The 17,197-nt window shown below is 41.9% G+C and overlaps 1 protein-coding gene across 3 annotated transcripts in view; it reads left to right on the top strand.

Annotated features, from left to right (window-relative positions):
- si:dkey-234i14.2 (heterogeneous nuclear ribonucleoprotein C) overlaps positions 1-17,197 on the top strand; it is a 156,956-nt gene that overhangs the window by 13,730 nt on the left and 126,029 nt on the right. For all 3 annotated transcript variants that reach the window (XM_061881334.1, XM_061881326.1, XM_061881342.1), the window contains one exon: positions 4,997-5,072. In XM_061881334.1, the coding sequence (XP_061737318.1) occupies positions 4,997-5,072 (76 nt within the window). The remainder of the gene's footprint in view (positions 1-4,996; positions 5,073-17,197) is intronic.

Raw genomic sequence — 17,197 nt, 5'->3', positions numbered from 1 at the left:
TGTATATACAGCATTGATTGAGGTGTTTGGATGGTTTTAAGTACTTTATAGGCAGAATAGAGCGACTCCCTTAGGCTCCATTGTTCTCCAAAAACAATTACACACCATGGCCGTCTTATTTTTACGGTAAGTAAAGCTTTCTGAAACACTCGATTTAGTAATTTTTAAAACTAATTTAAAATACAGCCACCTTTTTCTGTCATCAGCTTGCACATCAATTTGACATCAACGAACAAACAAGGCCATAGACTTTTTTAGCCATGTTACCACCAAAAGGTACAAATTAAGATGATTCAACAAAGTGAAGAAAAGGAAAACAATTGTGGCGCAGCCTGTGAGCTGGGTCTTTTATGTGTCTGTCTGTTTGGTAATTAGCAGGACATGTCCTGCTTCATGGAGGTTGACGTAAGTCTAAGACAAATTGAGATTGCTGTTGAGAATAGGTGTCCAGACTTTTTCCACAAAGGGGTACATACAGAAAAAACAAAGGATACGGCGACCATTAAACACATGAAACCAATCTAATAAGGATTAATATATGCTTGGGATGTAACAATATGAAAATTGCATATCACGGTTATTGTCAGCTCGAAGACCTTTATGAAGAAGAAACAGCATGGACCCAGATTTCCCTCGCCCGGACGCGGGTCACCGGGGCCCCCCTCTGGAGCCAGGCCCGGAGGTGGGGCACGATGGCGAGCGCCTGGTGGCCGGGCCTGTTCCCATGGGGCCCGGCCGGGCACAGCCCGAAGAGGCAACGTGGGTCACCCCTCCAATGGTCTCACCACCTATAGCAGGGGCCATAGAGGTCGGGTGCAATGTGAGCTGGGCGGCAGCCGAAGGCAGGGCACTTGGCGGTCCGATCCTCGGCTACAGAAGCTAGCTCTTGGGACGTGGAACGTCATGTCACTGGGGGGGAAAGAGCCTGAGCTAGTGCGCGAAGTCGAGAAATTCCGGCTGGATATAGTCGGACTCACTTCGACGCACAGCAAGGGCTCTGGAACCACTTCTCTCGAGAGGGATTGGACCCTCTTCCACTCTGGCGTTGCCGGCAGTGAGAGGCGACGGGCTGGGGTGGCATTTCTTGTTTCTCCCCGGCTCAAAGCCTGTACGTTGGAGTTCAACCCGGTGGACGAAAGGGTAGCCTCCCTCCGCCTTCGGGTGGGGGGGACAGGTCCTGACTGTTGTTTGTGCTTACGCACCAAACAGCAGTTCAGAGTACCCACCCTTTTTGGGAACACTCGAGGGAGTACTGGAAAGTGCTCCCCCGGGTGATTCCCTTGTCCTACTGGGAGACTTCAACGCTCACGTTGGCAACGACAGTGAAACCTGGAGAGGCGTGATTGGGAAGAATGGCCGCCCGGATCTGAACCCGAGTGGTGTTTTGTTATTGGACTTTTGTGCTCGTCACAGTTTGTCCATAACAAACACCATGTTCAAACATAAGGGTGTCCATATGTGCACTTGGCACCAGGACACCCTAGGCCGCAGTTCCATGATCGACTTTGTAGTTGTGTCATCGGATTTGCGACCTTATGTTTTGGACACTCGGGTGAAGACAGGGGCGGAGCTTTCTACCAATCACCACCTGGTGGGGAGTTGGCTGCGATGGTGGGGGAGGATGCCGGACAGACCTGGCAGGCCCAAACGCATTGTGAGGGTCCGCTGGGAACATCTGGCAGAGTCTCCTGTCAGACAAAGTTTCAATTCCCACCTCCGGAAGAACTTTGAACATGTCACGAGGGAGGTGCTGGACATTGAGTCCGAGTGGACCATGTTCCTCATCTCTATTGTTGAGGCGGCAGATCGGAGCTGTGGCCGCAAGGTAGTTGGTGCCTGTTGGGGCGGAAATCCTAAAACCCCTTGGTGGACACCAGCGGTGAGGGATGCCGTCAAGCTGAAGAAGGAGTCCTATCGGGTCCTTTTGGCTCATAGGACTCCGGAGGCAGTGGACAGGTACCGACAGGCCAAACGGTGTGCAGCTTCAGCGGTCGCGGAGGCAAAAACTCGGACATGGGAGGAGTTCGGGGAAGCCATGGAAAACGACTTCCGGACGGCTTCGAAGCGATTCTGGACCACCGTCCGCCGCCTCAGGAAGGGGAAGCAGTGCACTATCAGCACCGTGTATGGTGCGGATGGTGTTCTGCTGACCTCAACTGCGGATGTTGTGGATAGGTGGAAGGAATACTTCGAAGACCTCCTCAATCCCACCAATACGTCTTCCTATGAGGAAGCAGTGCCTGGGGAATCTGTGGTGGACTCTCCCATTTCTGGGGCTGAGGTCGCTGAGGTAGTTAAAAAGCTCCTCGGTGGCAAGGCCCCAGGGGTGGACGAGATCCGCCCGGAGTTCCTTAAGGCTCTGGATGCTGTGGGGCTGTCTTGGTTGACAAGACTTTGCAGCATCGCGTGGACATCGGGGGCGGTACCTCTGGATTGGCAGACCGGGGTGGTGGTTCCTCTCTTGAAGAAGGGGGACCGGAGGGTGTGTTCCAACTATCGTGGGATCACACTCCTCAGCCTTCCCGGTAAGGTTTATTCAGGTGTACTGGAGAGGAGGCTACGCCGGATAGTCGAACCTCGGATTCAGGAGGAACAGTGTGGTTTTCGTCCTGGTCGTGGAACTGTGGACCAGCTCTATACTGAGGGTGCATGGGAGTTTGCCCAACCAGTCTACATGTGCTTTGTGGACTTGGAGAAGGCATTCGACCGTGTCCCTCGGGAAGTCCTGTGGGGAGTGCTCCGAGAGTATGGGGTATCGGACTGTCTTATTGTGGCGATCCGCTCCCTGTACGATCAGTGCCAGAGCTTGGTCCGCATTGCCGGCAGTAAGTCGAACACATTTCCAGTGAGGGTTGGACTCCGCCAAGGCTGTCCTTTGTCACCGATTCTGTTCATAACTTTTATGGACAGAATTTCTAGGCACAGTCAAGGCGTTGAGGGGTTCCGGTTGTGTAACCGCAGGATTAGGTCTCTGCTTTTTGCAGATGATGTGGTCCTGATGGCTTCATCTGACCAGGATCTTCAGCTCTCGCTGGATCGGTTCGCAGCCGAGTGTGAAGCGACCGGAATGAGAATCAGCACCTCCAAGTCCACGTCCATGGTTCTCGCCCGGAAAAGGGTGGAATGCCATCCCCGGGTTGGGGAGGAGACCCTGCCCCAAGTGGAGGAGTTCAAGTACCTAGGAGTCTTGTTCACGAGTGAGGGAAGAGTGGATCGTGAGATCGACAGGCAGATCGGTGCGGCGTCTTCAGTAATGCGGACGTTGTACTGATCCGTTGTGGTGAAGAAGGAGCTGAGCCGGAAGGCAAAGCTCTCAATTTACCGGTCGATCTACGTTCCCATCCTCACCTATGGTCATGAGCTTTGGGTCATGACCGAAAGGATAAGATCACGGGTACAAGCGGCCGAAATGAGTTTCCTCCGCCGGGTGGCGGGGCTCTCCCTTAGAGAAAGGGTGAGAAGCTCTGCCATCCGGGGGGAACTCAAAGTAAAGCCGCTGCTCCTTCACATCGAGAGGAGCCAGATGAGGTGATTCAGGCATCTGGTCAGGATGCCACCCGAACGCCTCCCTAGGGAGGTGTTTAGGGCACGTCCAATTGGTAGGAGGCCACGGGGAAGACCCAGGACACGTTGGGAAGACTATGTCTCCCGGCTGGCCTGGGAACGCCTCGGGATCCCCCGGGAAGAGCTAGACGAAGTGGCTGGGGAGAGGGAAGTCTGGGTTTCCCTGCTTAGGCTGTTGCCCCCGCGATCCGACCTCGGATAAGCGGAAGATGATGGATGGATGGGTTATTGTCACAAAAATGATCACAGTTATCATTATTGTCTCAGTGTTTCCGAATGTGCTCCAAATATACTAATATACACTTAGAGCCAAGTTTTATTTAAAAAATAAAATACAAAAAATAAATAGCCACACTTAGCAGAAGAGATATGTTGTATAATAGTATTGTTCTGACTATGTTCTATTTGAGTGTTTCAATATGTTTATTTTCTTTAATTTAAATTGTAAAAGTTTTAGTGTTATTTTAATGATCAAGATAAAAACATTTATTTGGGTATCAATGATTAGAGAAGCTGAGAGGGCACAGCCTGAAGGCTAAATGTGCACAATTGAATATCTTAGTTGCTTAGACAGTAATGTCTTTATTTAAGCTTAGATTCGAGGATTTACTTTTTAATGGACGGCATGACGGTTGGGAGAGTGGCCGTGTCAGCAACCTGAGGGTTCTTGGTTTGATCCCCACCTTTTACCAAACTCGTCACGTCCGTTGTGTCCTTGAGCAAGACACTTCACCCTTGCTCCTGATGGGTTGTGATTAACACCTTGCATGGCAGCTCCCTCCATCAGTGTGTGAATGTGTGTGTGAATGGGTGAATGTGGAAATAGTCTCAAAGCGCTTTGAGTACCTCAAAGGTAGAAAAGCGCAATACAAGTATAAGTCATAACACATAATGGGGAAAAAGGTCCCCTTGTTTTCATGTTAGCATTTAAGCTAGCTACCGTTAGCTTGCTTTGTCGATAAATGAGCAATGTCACCGGTACTTAAGTTCATCACTGTGTTATCAATCAAGGTTATGATTGAAAAACGGTGATACCAATCATGGGATTTTTACCGCATTTTATCATTATAAGGTTTTTCGTTACACCCCAATATGTTGATCAGTATAACACATTTTAGGGAAAACAAACTACTTTGTGTTGAACGGTATTCGACAAAGAAAACTGCAATCACTATTAGTGTGATAGTGTAACCTAAATGCTCACCAACATTACAACTATTTTTGCATAACATTTTGAGATTTTGACATTTTGTGTGACCCTTCCGCTTCTTTGTAACGTTGATTTTATATTTGCATTGTAAGGAAAAATTGACTTCAAGGGGAACTGCACTTTTGGGGAATTTTGCCTATCATTCACAATGCTTGTGTGAGACAAGAACAAGATGTCTCTTACTGTATCAGAATGAAGTTAACAGCTTGCTCTCAATTGCAGACACGAGCATGAGTGGAGAACTCAAGTCAAGTCGCTCCAGGGCTCCGAGCAAACGGCCCAGCAACACTACTTACAGGTGTGTGTCAGCCACACAAGCACACACACACATGGCAACACACACACAAGCGCAAATAATCTTGTGCTGTGTTATTTGTTGCAGATCTTTATCTGCGACTCAAAATGACTGCTCCACCAGCATTGCGATCGATTAGCATTATGTTTTAATGGCTCATACCAGCGTACGTAGTATGATATTGATTTTAGCTAAAAGTTGCTGTCTGCACCACTCTGTCTTTTAATCCATCTCCTGATTAAGTGCAGATTTATGATAACATCTGATTATGATTTATTGCTGCTGGTTGAAGATAGTGATCGGGCTAACTGTTGAGGCAGCGCAGAGTGGTACAAACTAGTGCAGGCCTGGTTTTGTAGAGCCATTGTATTCCATACTGAATACTACATACTGATCATACTGATTTAGTCACAAATATCATTGGAATGTTTTGATAAATGCACTTTATATTATTTTAAAAGAAGGGGATTATAAGTATAATCAATAGCAACTGTCACTTGTTGCCACCTTGGCAATTTTGTCACTAAGTCTAGAAACTTTCCGATTCTCCTGGCGTAATTGTTTTGTAAACACCTATGAGTGACAAATTGTGTGACTTTTTTTGGTGATATTGGAGACCTTTTTGTGTCTTAGAGCAGTGTTTTTCAACTTTTTTTTCGCCAATGCACATTTTTTTCATTAAAAAAATGCGGAGGCACACCACTAGCAAAAACCATTAAAAAAATTAAACTCAGCAGCCGATATTGACAGTAAAACGTCACTCTCACAATTGTTGGATATAAATTCAAACCATAACCAACCATGCATCACCATAGCTCGTCTCAAAGTACAGTAGGTGTACTGTCACGACCTGTCACATCACGCCGTGACTTATTTTAAGTTTTTTTGGTGTTTTCCTGTGTGTAGTGTTTTAGTTCTTGGTTTGCACTCCAATTTTGTTGTTGATTGTCATGTCATGTACGGATGTACTATGTGGACGCCGTCTGCTGCTCCACACGCTGTAAGTCTTTGCTGTGGTCCAGTATTCTTTTTTTGTTTACTTTGCAGCCAGTTCAGTTTGAGTTTCATTTTGCAAAGCCATCCACTTGCCTTTTGTTTATTTTTGGTTTAAGCAATAGATACCTTTTGACCTGTATGCTGCCCCCCGCTGTCGTATGCATATTGTGATCACGACAAACTATGATCCCGACATCTACAGAGCAATTAGCTACCTCCCTGCCACCTTATGATATGGAGGAGTATTACAAGGTTACTCTGCCGAGCTCTAGACAGTACAGACACTCAATAACGGCACTTTATTTGCGAATTCTAATTACTGGTTCGAAAAAAATATTTTAACCCAATTAGGTAAAATTACATCATCCCCCACGACACACCAGACAATATCTCAGGGTACACGGTCTTAGAGACTCTGAGGTGAGGGCAGGCATCAGTTCTTAAGCAAGCAGTGACAGTGCTAGGAGGTGAATGTGCACCAGTCAGCTGTTGCCGCTGTAGCGCGAACACAGCAAAACAGAGCAGAATTGCAGCCGTTCGCGCATGTGCAAATAATTTGACGTCTGGACTTGTATGGTGCCTTCCATTTGTAGTGGAATGTCGGTATTTCCGAGTTTATAGCAGGAAGTTTTGACTTGAGTTTTTAATGTAACGTTTTTTTTATTGTCACACTCAGATACTGCTCACTAGTGTTACCATATCTGAGTTATTGTGCAGAAATATGGGGAAAAAACTACAAATGTGCGCTACGTTCACTAACTATGTTACAAAAAAGATCAATTAGAATAACACAAAATAATAATAATAATAATATTAATAATAATTGGAATAATAATTTTCTATATCCAACACATGTTGGATATAGACAACATATAAACCCTTTATTTATTCAGTCACAATTATTGAAATTCAACAATTTGGTGCATTGGCAAACAGTTAAAATTATGTATAAAGCAAACTATAACCTGCTACTCAAGAATGTACAACAATTCTTCCCAACAAAAGAGGAGGAATATAACCTTGGAGGAAAATCTAATTTAAAACAGTTGTATGCATGTACAACACTTAAAACCTTTAGTATATCAGTATATGGAATTAAATTATGGAATGGATTAACCAAAGAAATCAAACAAATCACCAATATGATTCATTTATAAGAGACTGTTCAAACTACAAGTGTTCACAAAGTACTCAGAACAAGAATCATGATGAACATCTTGAACCCTATTATTTATTTTGAGACAGTGATTATTTATGTATTTAATATTTGTTTGCTTACTATGGTATATTATAATATTAATATATTATTATTGTTTATTTGTTCACTGTTCTGTTAGAGAGAACAAGAAAATTGGATAAAATTGCTATGGTATGAAAAAGGGTAGGGTTAAATAAGCTCTGCTTCTTCCTACTCAGTCTTCCTACTCTTCCTACCCACTCAGTCTTAGTAGGTTATATGCAACACGCCCACTAATAGTACACACAATTTTATTGTTTTCACACGCTTTTTAGCACTTTTACATCAAGCCTTCAATGAATGGCACTACATTGGCCTGGTATAATATTAACTGCCATAATATTGTTCATTGTTTAAGGCTGGAGACCTTTGCTCTGAATCACAAAACACTCCTGTCTCTAGAATCTAAAAACAGAACAATCAGACTTGGAATCAAATGATGTCAACCATTGTGTTAAAAATGTTTTTTGTCACGGATTCTTTCTGTGTTTCTGGCCAAAATCACAAGTGGCGATGGTTTGGTTTTAAATTTCTGCTACAGTTTATTGACAACAGCTGATGTTTAGCCAGTTTAACAGGTATCAAGTTTTAAGGGTTCCACTATATATGTAATGTCACAGAGTGTGTATATTAGGGGACTAGGCAGCCTACAGGATGCCTACAGGTTCACTTTGGTTAGAAACTTAGTTTGACATTTTTTTAACCTACAGCTGTATAAATAAATGTGTCCTGCTTCCTAAAAACAATATTTGCATGCATGAATATGTAGATCATGGACACAGATGGTACTGGGTGGATTCATAGTGATACCAATCTGTCCCCCTACTTTTCATACATACAATGACCAACATCGTCTGTAAAACAGATGATAAATGGTTTGTTATTTGGACTAATTCACATTGCAGCGCACGTAGAGACTGACGTTTGCATGGTATGCCAACAGTGCTTGAGGGTCCTCAAAAGAAACTTGTAAATGGGCCTTTGCGCCGTAGAGGTGAATAATGAACAACAATGCATAGAAATGATAACCTTGTGATCCTACAATGTCCTGTTTGTGGACAAAGAGAGAAACAGAGTGTTAACACATTCAACAGGAGCTGCAATATTGCAGTCTACCTTTACTTCAAAGGCATTTTTCATCCTTTGTACTTTTTAACATCCAGAAAAAATGTTATGCCGCTTTGAATGGTGACAAGTCCAGCAACCCCGCCAACCTTTAGACCGCCCCCAAACTCATTGGTTGGCTTCCATTTCTTGCTGACGTAACACTGTGCCACGTTGCAATGACGGAACGGAGAAGCTGACCAATCAGTTGTATGACGTGCCGACGAAAAGTTGCTTGCAGGTGGGGCGAAGAGTTAGCTCCACCTGATACACCAGTATTGTGTATCAAGGGCAAGTAAAATCAAATAAAAATCTTAACTAGAGGAGCCTTGTGCTCCACTCAAAGTTGATGAATGTATGTTGTTAATATTTTTAAAACGTGGCAAAAACACCCTGACTCTCACTGCTGGGAGATTAAGAACACCTACATTTCCGCCAATACATAGTGGCGCAATGGTTTACACTTCTGCCTTTTGTTGCAGAGGATGTGGTTCGATCCTCAGACAGGACATACAAAGTAACTACTGTATATCACCATACAATTTTGAAATAATTAAAAATATATATTTTTTTATCTGTTAATTGTGGTATTTTGGACATAAAATAAATGATTGAACAATGCGAGTGTGAAGGTTGTATGCCTATCTGTGTTGGCCCTGCAATCAGTTGGCGACTTGTCCAGGGTGTACGCCACCTTCTGCCCGAGTGCAGCAGGGATAGGCTGCAGCAACCAACCCCGCGACCCTGAAAAAGGACAAGCGGTAGAAAATGGATGTATTTATATTACCCTAAAAGAAGCATCTAATCCCTTCACGTCACGTCACGCCCCCTAAAGTCAAGCCAGTTGTGTCCCCAACACATGTGGAATGAAAATGTCACCCCTGCATGCGTAGTCATCTTACTTCCAGCGCCTTCTTTTAACTGCATTCCAGGCGCAGTTCGAAAGGCTCAATCTCTACTAATGTTCACAAGCCAGTCACATTCCAACAAGCTGCAGAAATAGTGAGTTGTTGGTAAATGTTCAAAAATGAAAAGCTACATCCAAAATACATGCCAGGACATTCTCCCTAGGACATTAACAGTCAAAACAGATCAATAAAAAGGTAAATGGGTTGTACTCGTATAGCGCTTTTCTACCTTCAAGGTACTCAAAGCGCTTTGACACTACTTCCACAATTACCCATTCTCACACACTGATGGAGGGAGCTGCCATGCAAGGCGCTAACCAAGGACACAACGGACGTGACGAGGTTGGTACTAGGTGGGGATTGAACCAGGGACCCTCAGGTTGTGCACGGCCAGTCTTCCACTGCGCCACGACCAACAGTACAAGGGAAATAATATTAACAGATGTAATAACGAGTTTGCCGCGAGCCTGATGAGCGCATCTTATTAGCATTCTGTGCTTCCACAGAACTGGGACTGCGCATATGTCTGCAACTCCCAAATAACCAGGGATAGTTCCACATCCCCAGCAGCTTAATTCCATATACCGAAGTGTAAATATTGCAAAGTGACACATGCTATCGGTTATCATATCCCAAATATGTCCTTTAGAGGAGTTAATCTAGCCAGCTTGCTACCCCCCTCTGTCACCCATTCTCAGACGATCTCTGCCCCCCCTCCCCAACTCTATTTGACCATTCCTCCGTGTAGTCATTCAACGGTGTGCAGCCATGCATTAATGAGGTTAGTCACACAAACCCACACACACAACCAACAGCCACAACTGGAACACACCTGCGGTATCAGTGATAAAGCCTGCACCCACCTGATAATTTCCACAGATGACACGGATTTACAGCAGAACAGGTCGGCTTTCTGAAAGTTTGAGGTTTAGCTGCTGCGGTGCACAACCTATTTCTGACATAGGGCTACGTCCCTACAAGATGTGACTATGATCCTACAAAAGTAACACACCTTTAAAGAAAAAGGAAGAATTTAGACTGTATTTAGGGGCAGCACGGTGTGCATAGAGGGTATTGCATGTGCCTCACAATACGAAGGTCCTGGGTTAAATCCTGGGCTCAGGGTCTTCCTGTGTGGAGTTTGAATGTTGTCCCCGTGACTGCGTGGGTTACCTCCGGGTATTCCAGGTTCCTCTCAAAGACATGCACCTGGCGATAGGCCCCTCCCCCCTCAAAAGACATGCACCTGGGGATAGGTTGAATGGCAACACTAAAATGGCCCCAGTGTGTGAATGTGAGTGTGAATGTTGTCTGTCAATCTGTGTTGGCCCTGTGATGAAGTGGCGAATGCAGCTGAGATAGACCCCAGCACCCCCCGCGACCCTGAAAGGGACGAGCGGTAAACAATGGATGCATAAACTATATCTAAGCAAATAAAATATAGTCTTATCAAGTCATTTATACACTGGTTATATTTGCTAGATTGGTAAAACATTGGTGAGACTTATTTAACTGCGACAAGTGATTAGATAAGAATAGTGAGAGTAGCTTCTTGTATACCACATAGTGATCCCACATTTAGCTCACAGAATTCCTTTGTTAGAAATGAATGATGGTAATAGTTGTTTGAATTTGTGTCTAATACTTAAAAATAAATGATAGAAGACCACTGTGAGGCTGGTGCAACCAGAGCTTTTAACTGAACATATAACTATTGAGATAACCATAAAGTTTGAAATTGTCAGATTTTTATGGTGTTAGTTTATTTAAAACATTGCAAACATGATACATCACATATTTCCAAATGTTCTCATTGCAGCATGTCCGAAAAGGAGTAGGAAGAAGCACAGTTTTTTTTTAATCCCACCTGTTTTTATTTGATAGCAATTTTCAACACAGATGTTTGTATTTAGTCTGGAAGACAATAGTAAATGAGAAAATAAATAAATAAATAAATAACCAGAGAGTAAGCAAATACATAGATGAGTGAGTATATAAATATTAAACACGCGACACAATAATAAATATGGTTCTCATAAATAAATAGTTATGTCAATTAAGATCATAATGAGATGAAAAACATTATGTCATTTTTTATAAGGTTTTAAGGTGTGTGAAAATGACCGTTTCACAAATGGCTGCAGGATCAGTGCTTGCGCTGCAGACGATGGAGAGGCGACAATGCTATGTGCAATGTATATGTGTCACCATTTTGGACGCTCAACAGTCAAAATATTAGACACATTGTCTATTCAGCAATTTCCTTTTTATAATTGTATAGCTGCCTCTGGGAGCTGATTAAAATGAATTTAATCTATGTGTTGAGTGTCTTTGCGGTTTTTTTAAATGTTAGTTTTTTATATTCAATAATTTTTTTTAATACATTTCTTAGATTATCTTCTGTGTGTTCTTTTGTGAACAAAACATTGTTGTATTCTCTGCAAATAAGACTAAAAGTAAGTTATTTGTAACTTTATAAATGTTTCTATAGAGATTTTGGTCCCAGAGTTGATCCCTGAGGTACGCCACAAGATATATTTTGCGTTGTTGACATATGTTAGCCTAGCTTCACATATTGCTCCCTTTTGGTCAAGTTGCATCTTACCCAGTTCAAGACCAACCCGCTGACATCATATCAATCTAATTTTTTTATTAGAATATTATGGTTATTTGTTTCAAATATTTTTGTTAAGTCCATAAACACTGCAGCTTAACACTATCTTTCTATTGCATTAATTATATATTCCGTTATTTCTAATGAGGCAGTCAATATTGAAACGTTGGTTCTGTATCTGTATTGACCATGTGTGAGTGTTTCATTTGCATTTATAAAATTGTCCAATCTGTTGTTAAAACAATTTTTAAAATTTGTGGTAGTAAAAAAACGGTATTTAGTTTGTAAACTGGTATTGTGGTGAGCCAAACAATAATGATTATAATTATAGAGTATAATATATGGGTGTCACGATCCGGTTTCGATATTCGATATCAGTCCAATATAAAAAAAAAAAAACATATCAACCTGCATGTAAAACCTTTGATGCAAGCACTACAATACAAGCAGTCTGTTTTGATTTTGCTAACATCTCCTCCTGCTTGCTCAGGGGACAGATAACAAGTGGTCCCCAATTGAGAGCCTTGTAAGAGTCCTTAATTCAAAACACTGTAAAACTGTAAATACAAAAATAAAGTTTGTACTTACACGAGACACACAATATTTACTTTATAGCTTTAGCAATTTTACTCTCCAATTTCAACACCTCTAAGTTTGGCAATCAAAACTACAACTAAGATGCATGTTGGAGTCAAACGACTGATGTTTAACAACTGCAATGTTTACAGAACAGATATTTTGTTGGGATAAACAAAAAACAAGTCTGACACATTATATTTAATGGTGGAGATGACTTCCTGATTACTGCAACACAACCAGGACAAACTGAAATGATTGTAGAGAGGCAATGTAGAGACTCAAAAGGGTAAGAAAGCAAGATATAACAACTAAACAAAATCCAGTGCATTTCTCACTCTGCTCAAGTATTTTTACTCACTACCTGTAATATCTGTTATGCAGAGCCCTCATGATCAAAAAAACATTTTACTTCATCAAGCCTTTTTTAATGTTCTATACTACAAAAAGTAAAAATTAAAAATATAAAATGTTATTGCTGATATCGGATCAGTATCAGCCAGTAGTTAAGGGTGCAATATAGGTATATCAGAAGTAAAAAAGTTGTTTCAATTAAGACACCTCCATTTAGTAATGTAAAAATATATGATAAAATCATTTAAATACGTCCTAATAAAGCTGTACAAAAATGTTTCATTACATACATTCTTAAAGGCCTACTGAAATGAGATGTTCTTATTTAAACGGGGATAGCAGGTCCATTCTATGTGTCATACTTGATCATTTCGCGATATTGCCATATTTTTGCTGAAAGGATTTAGTAGAGAACATCGAAACTCTTGGTCGCTAATAAAAAGCCTTGCCTGTACCGGAAGTAGCAGACGATGTGCGCGTGACGTCACGGGTTGTGGAGCTCCTCACATCCTCACATTGTTTACAATCATAGCCAGCAGCAGCTAGCGCTATTCGGACCGAGAAAGCGACAATTTCCCCATTAATTTGAGCGAGGATGAAAGATTTGTGGATGAGGAAATTTAGAGTGAAGGACTAGAAAAACTAAAAAAAAAAGGCGATTGCAGTCGTAGCGATACAGATGTTTTTAGACACATTTACCAGGATAATATTGGAAAATCCCCTATCTGCTATTGTGTTGCTAGTGTTTTAGTGGGATTAAATAGTACCTGAGAGTCGAAGGGGTGTGGCCACGGGTGTGTTGACGCCAGTGTCTCTGAGGGAAGTCACGGCAGCTGCAGCAGGACGGAAGCTCCGCTGATGTCTCCGGTAAGAGGCGACTTAATACCACAATTTTCTCACCGAAAACTGCCGGTTGACATGTAGTCGGGATCCATGTTCGCTTGACTGCTCTGATCCATAGTAAAGCTTCATCTTCGGGAATTTTAAACAGGGAAACACTGGCTGTGTTTTTGTGGCTAAAGGCTAAAAGCTTCCCACCTCCATCTTTCTACTTTGCCTTCTCCATTATTAATTGAACAAATTGCAAAAGATTCAGCAACACAGACGTCCAGAATACTGTGTTATAGCCGATTAAAGCAGACTACGTATAGCTTGGATCGGGCTGTAAAATAATGACCGCTTCAACCGGTGACGTCAGAGGCACGCGTCATCATACCGCGACGTTTTCAACAGGACACTTCGCGGGAAATTTAAAATTGAAATTTAATAAACTAAAAAGGCCTTTTTGGCATGTGTTGCAATGTTAATATTTCATAATTGATATATAAACTATCAGACTGCGTGGTCGGTAGTAGTGGGTTTCAGTAGGCCTTTAATTTTACGTTAGTATGGTTACTTGTACTTTTCTAAAACACTGAGCGAAATCACGGATGGATAGATCCCTTTTCACGCTTTCTCCATATGCCTCCCTCCTGGCAGTGTGTTCCAGCCTAAACCTGATAATATGAAGGTTTTGTCATCATTTATCGTCCATGTGTGCTCGTTGTCACACAACGCCCCCAGGTCACAATGCCCCAGCTGTAGAAGGAGGGATGAGCAGGGCTAATGTTTCACAGCCCAGTTGCTGTTGATGCCTTGGTGAGCTCACTGCACCACAAAAGATCATTATATGGCAAATAGGAAGGCTCAGCTGCTATAGTGAAAGTTGTGTGTCTGTGTTAACTATTGACTTGGAAACTAGGGGTTAATTGCGTTAAAAAAAAAAACACAGTATGGGAGATTACGGCATTTGCAGTTTGAGCAAATTATTAGGAACATTTAACCTCCTAAATAATGAATTAATTACTTCTGCCAGCAGGTTATGTAATTGTTTAGTTAACAAACTAGCTCAAAATGTAAAGGGAAAGATTTTCATGAAACTTGATAGTATTTTTGATTCTGATGTCAGAAATGTGATAAGAAAAAATTGATTAGATTTTGGGGGTGATCCGAATATATTTCACTACGTTTACGAGCCTCAACTTCTCTCTCTGTGTGTATGCTAAAGACCCGTGTCCACCCACAAACAAAGAAAGTGGATGACTGACAAGAGGTTTCACTCAATTTTTTTCATTTTGCAATATATATTTGTAGAGGTTGCCCTCAAGTGGGTTCCTCGGACCACCACACATTGCCATGAGAGCCCGGATTTCTGGGTACAACACTACTTTATTTGCATACAGGTCTTTCTTTTTCCAAGTCTGTGTCTCTCTCTCTCTGGCTCCCACTCCAACTCCCACCACATGTCTCATTCTGGCTGCTGCTAATAAAGGCCACAGGTGATTAGATAACAGGGCCCACCTGGGCCATCTACTCACCTGCCGCTGTCTTCGAGACCGGTCCTTGCACACCCCGTTCCGTGGCAGGGCCGCAGCCCACGCCCCCTCCACAATATTGTAGTACAAAAATGATGGGCATATTTCTATGCAACTTTCAGACAAAGTCTGAAACGGGATAATGAACACGTGATTAGATTTTGGGGGTGATTTGGATCACCATCTGAATTCAAGATTTCAAATAAGATCAATGTTTACTATTATTGGAAGATAGGTCCTCTGTCGGCTTTTCTAGGGTTTATATATATATATATATATATATATATATATATATATATATATATATATATATATATATATATATATACACACAGGTTTTCCCTTTTTTTATAACACTTTATAACATTTTTGAAAATTTTAAGATTTCATAAAATCCCCTGATGAAACCCGTGAAACAGGCTTGTAGGGAAGATATAGTATAGCATCTTGAGTTTTTTCTTACCTCACATATATTCCACTCCATCCCCGTACTGTACACTGTATAACAGATAAACCACAGAAACCTCGACTATATACTGTATATACAGTTTATATAATGTTGGTTGTCAATAATATAATATAATAGCAATATTGACATTATAATTTAATCAATTGAAACAAATAAAGGCAACCATTTAGAACAATATATGTCTCTTTTGTCATGATGTGGTCTGGATTATGTTTTTGTTATTTTCTGTTAGTTTTAAGACTCCATTAGTTCGTGTTTTTGTGCACCCTTGTTTTTAGTTTCCATGGCGACTTATTAGTTTCACCTGCCTGTGGTGTTCGGGACACGCACTTGCTATAATCAAGAGAACATTATTTAAGCCTGTCTTTGCCAGTGAGTCGTGCTGGCGTCATTGCTTGTTTTCATGCGATCCATTAGTTTATGTTGTTCGATTCATGCCGTGTCCACGTAAGTCGTGCTCTTTACATGCCACAGTTTCATGGTAGTTTCATGCCATTGCTTAATTCACGCTGCTCGTTCCATGGTTGATTCCAAGTTTTGCTAAATATTTGTTTTATGCCACAGTAAGTTTTGTTTGTTCTATACCCTAGTTTGGTTAGTTGTTTTCATGTCTATAGTTTCATGTTCTAAGTTTTTTGCCTTAGCGATAGGCACGCTTGCCTTCGGGTTGTTTTCTGTTTTTTGTACTTCGTTGAGTGTTAGTGAATAATTAAATATGTTTCTACCTGCTACCCTTGTCTGGAAAAGTCAGTTTGCATCCCGGGAGAACAAACTTCGCGCAAGCTGTGAAACACCTCCCCAACCCCGTCATGACATCTTTAAATGATGTGATTTGTGAAATATTGTTTTGAACCTGGTTATGGTTCTGATGTATTTGTTTCAGACATGTTTAACAGTAAGGAACCTCATGTGGTTACATTTGCACATTTCAGTCGATCTGAAACTGTTACATATTGACAGTTCCACTTTATTTTTATATATTAGTATAAGTAGACTGTCGGTAATCATGTCGGTCTTTTTTTTACTTATCTTTACGTGTCACCATGGGTTTAAAGGCAAGATTAGAAAGCTAAAATCTATCTTGTCGATCCAAAAGATCCATTACTTCAAGGTCAAATCCCTTTTGAATCTCTGCAAAGTTTAAATAGTGACCTTTAGTTTGTCTAGTTGGAGACTTGCCTTTTGAACCGCCCCATAGGTTTCATTTTGCTGTAGAAAATTGATAGAGAAAACAATGACATGGATGGCCATGAGTGGCGAAGCATCCTGTTGTCTGGATTTCGGGTGCATGTGTTTCATTTGCGCATGTGTTTGAATTATTGGAGAGGTTGTTTATGGAGGACTGTGAGTTTGGATGGAAACCATGCAGCAGGCCCATCTGCCACAAAGGCTCAGAGAAGTTATAAGGGGGCAGGATGAATGGAGGTATCGTCGTATGGATTGTGCGTCAATGCTGCATGCGGTCAGTGGATCACAAATCACAGGCTAATCTAATGGCAGAAGTTATAAAGCTGCA

The sequence above is a fragment of the Nerophis ophidion genome, linkage group LG02 (assembly GCF_033978795.1).
Source record: "Nerophis ophidion isolate RoL-2023_Sa linkage group LG02, RoL_Noph_v1.0, whole genome shotgun sequence".
Classification (NCBI taxonomy): Eukaryota; Metazoa; Chordata; class Actinopteri; order Syngnathiformes; family Syngnathidae; genus Nerophis; species Nerophis ophidion.
This window is presented reverse-complemented; position numbering and strand designations above follow the sequence as displayed.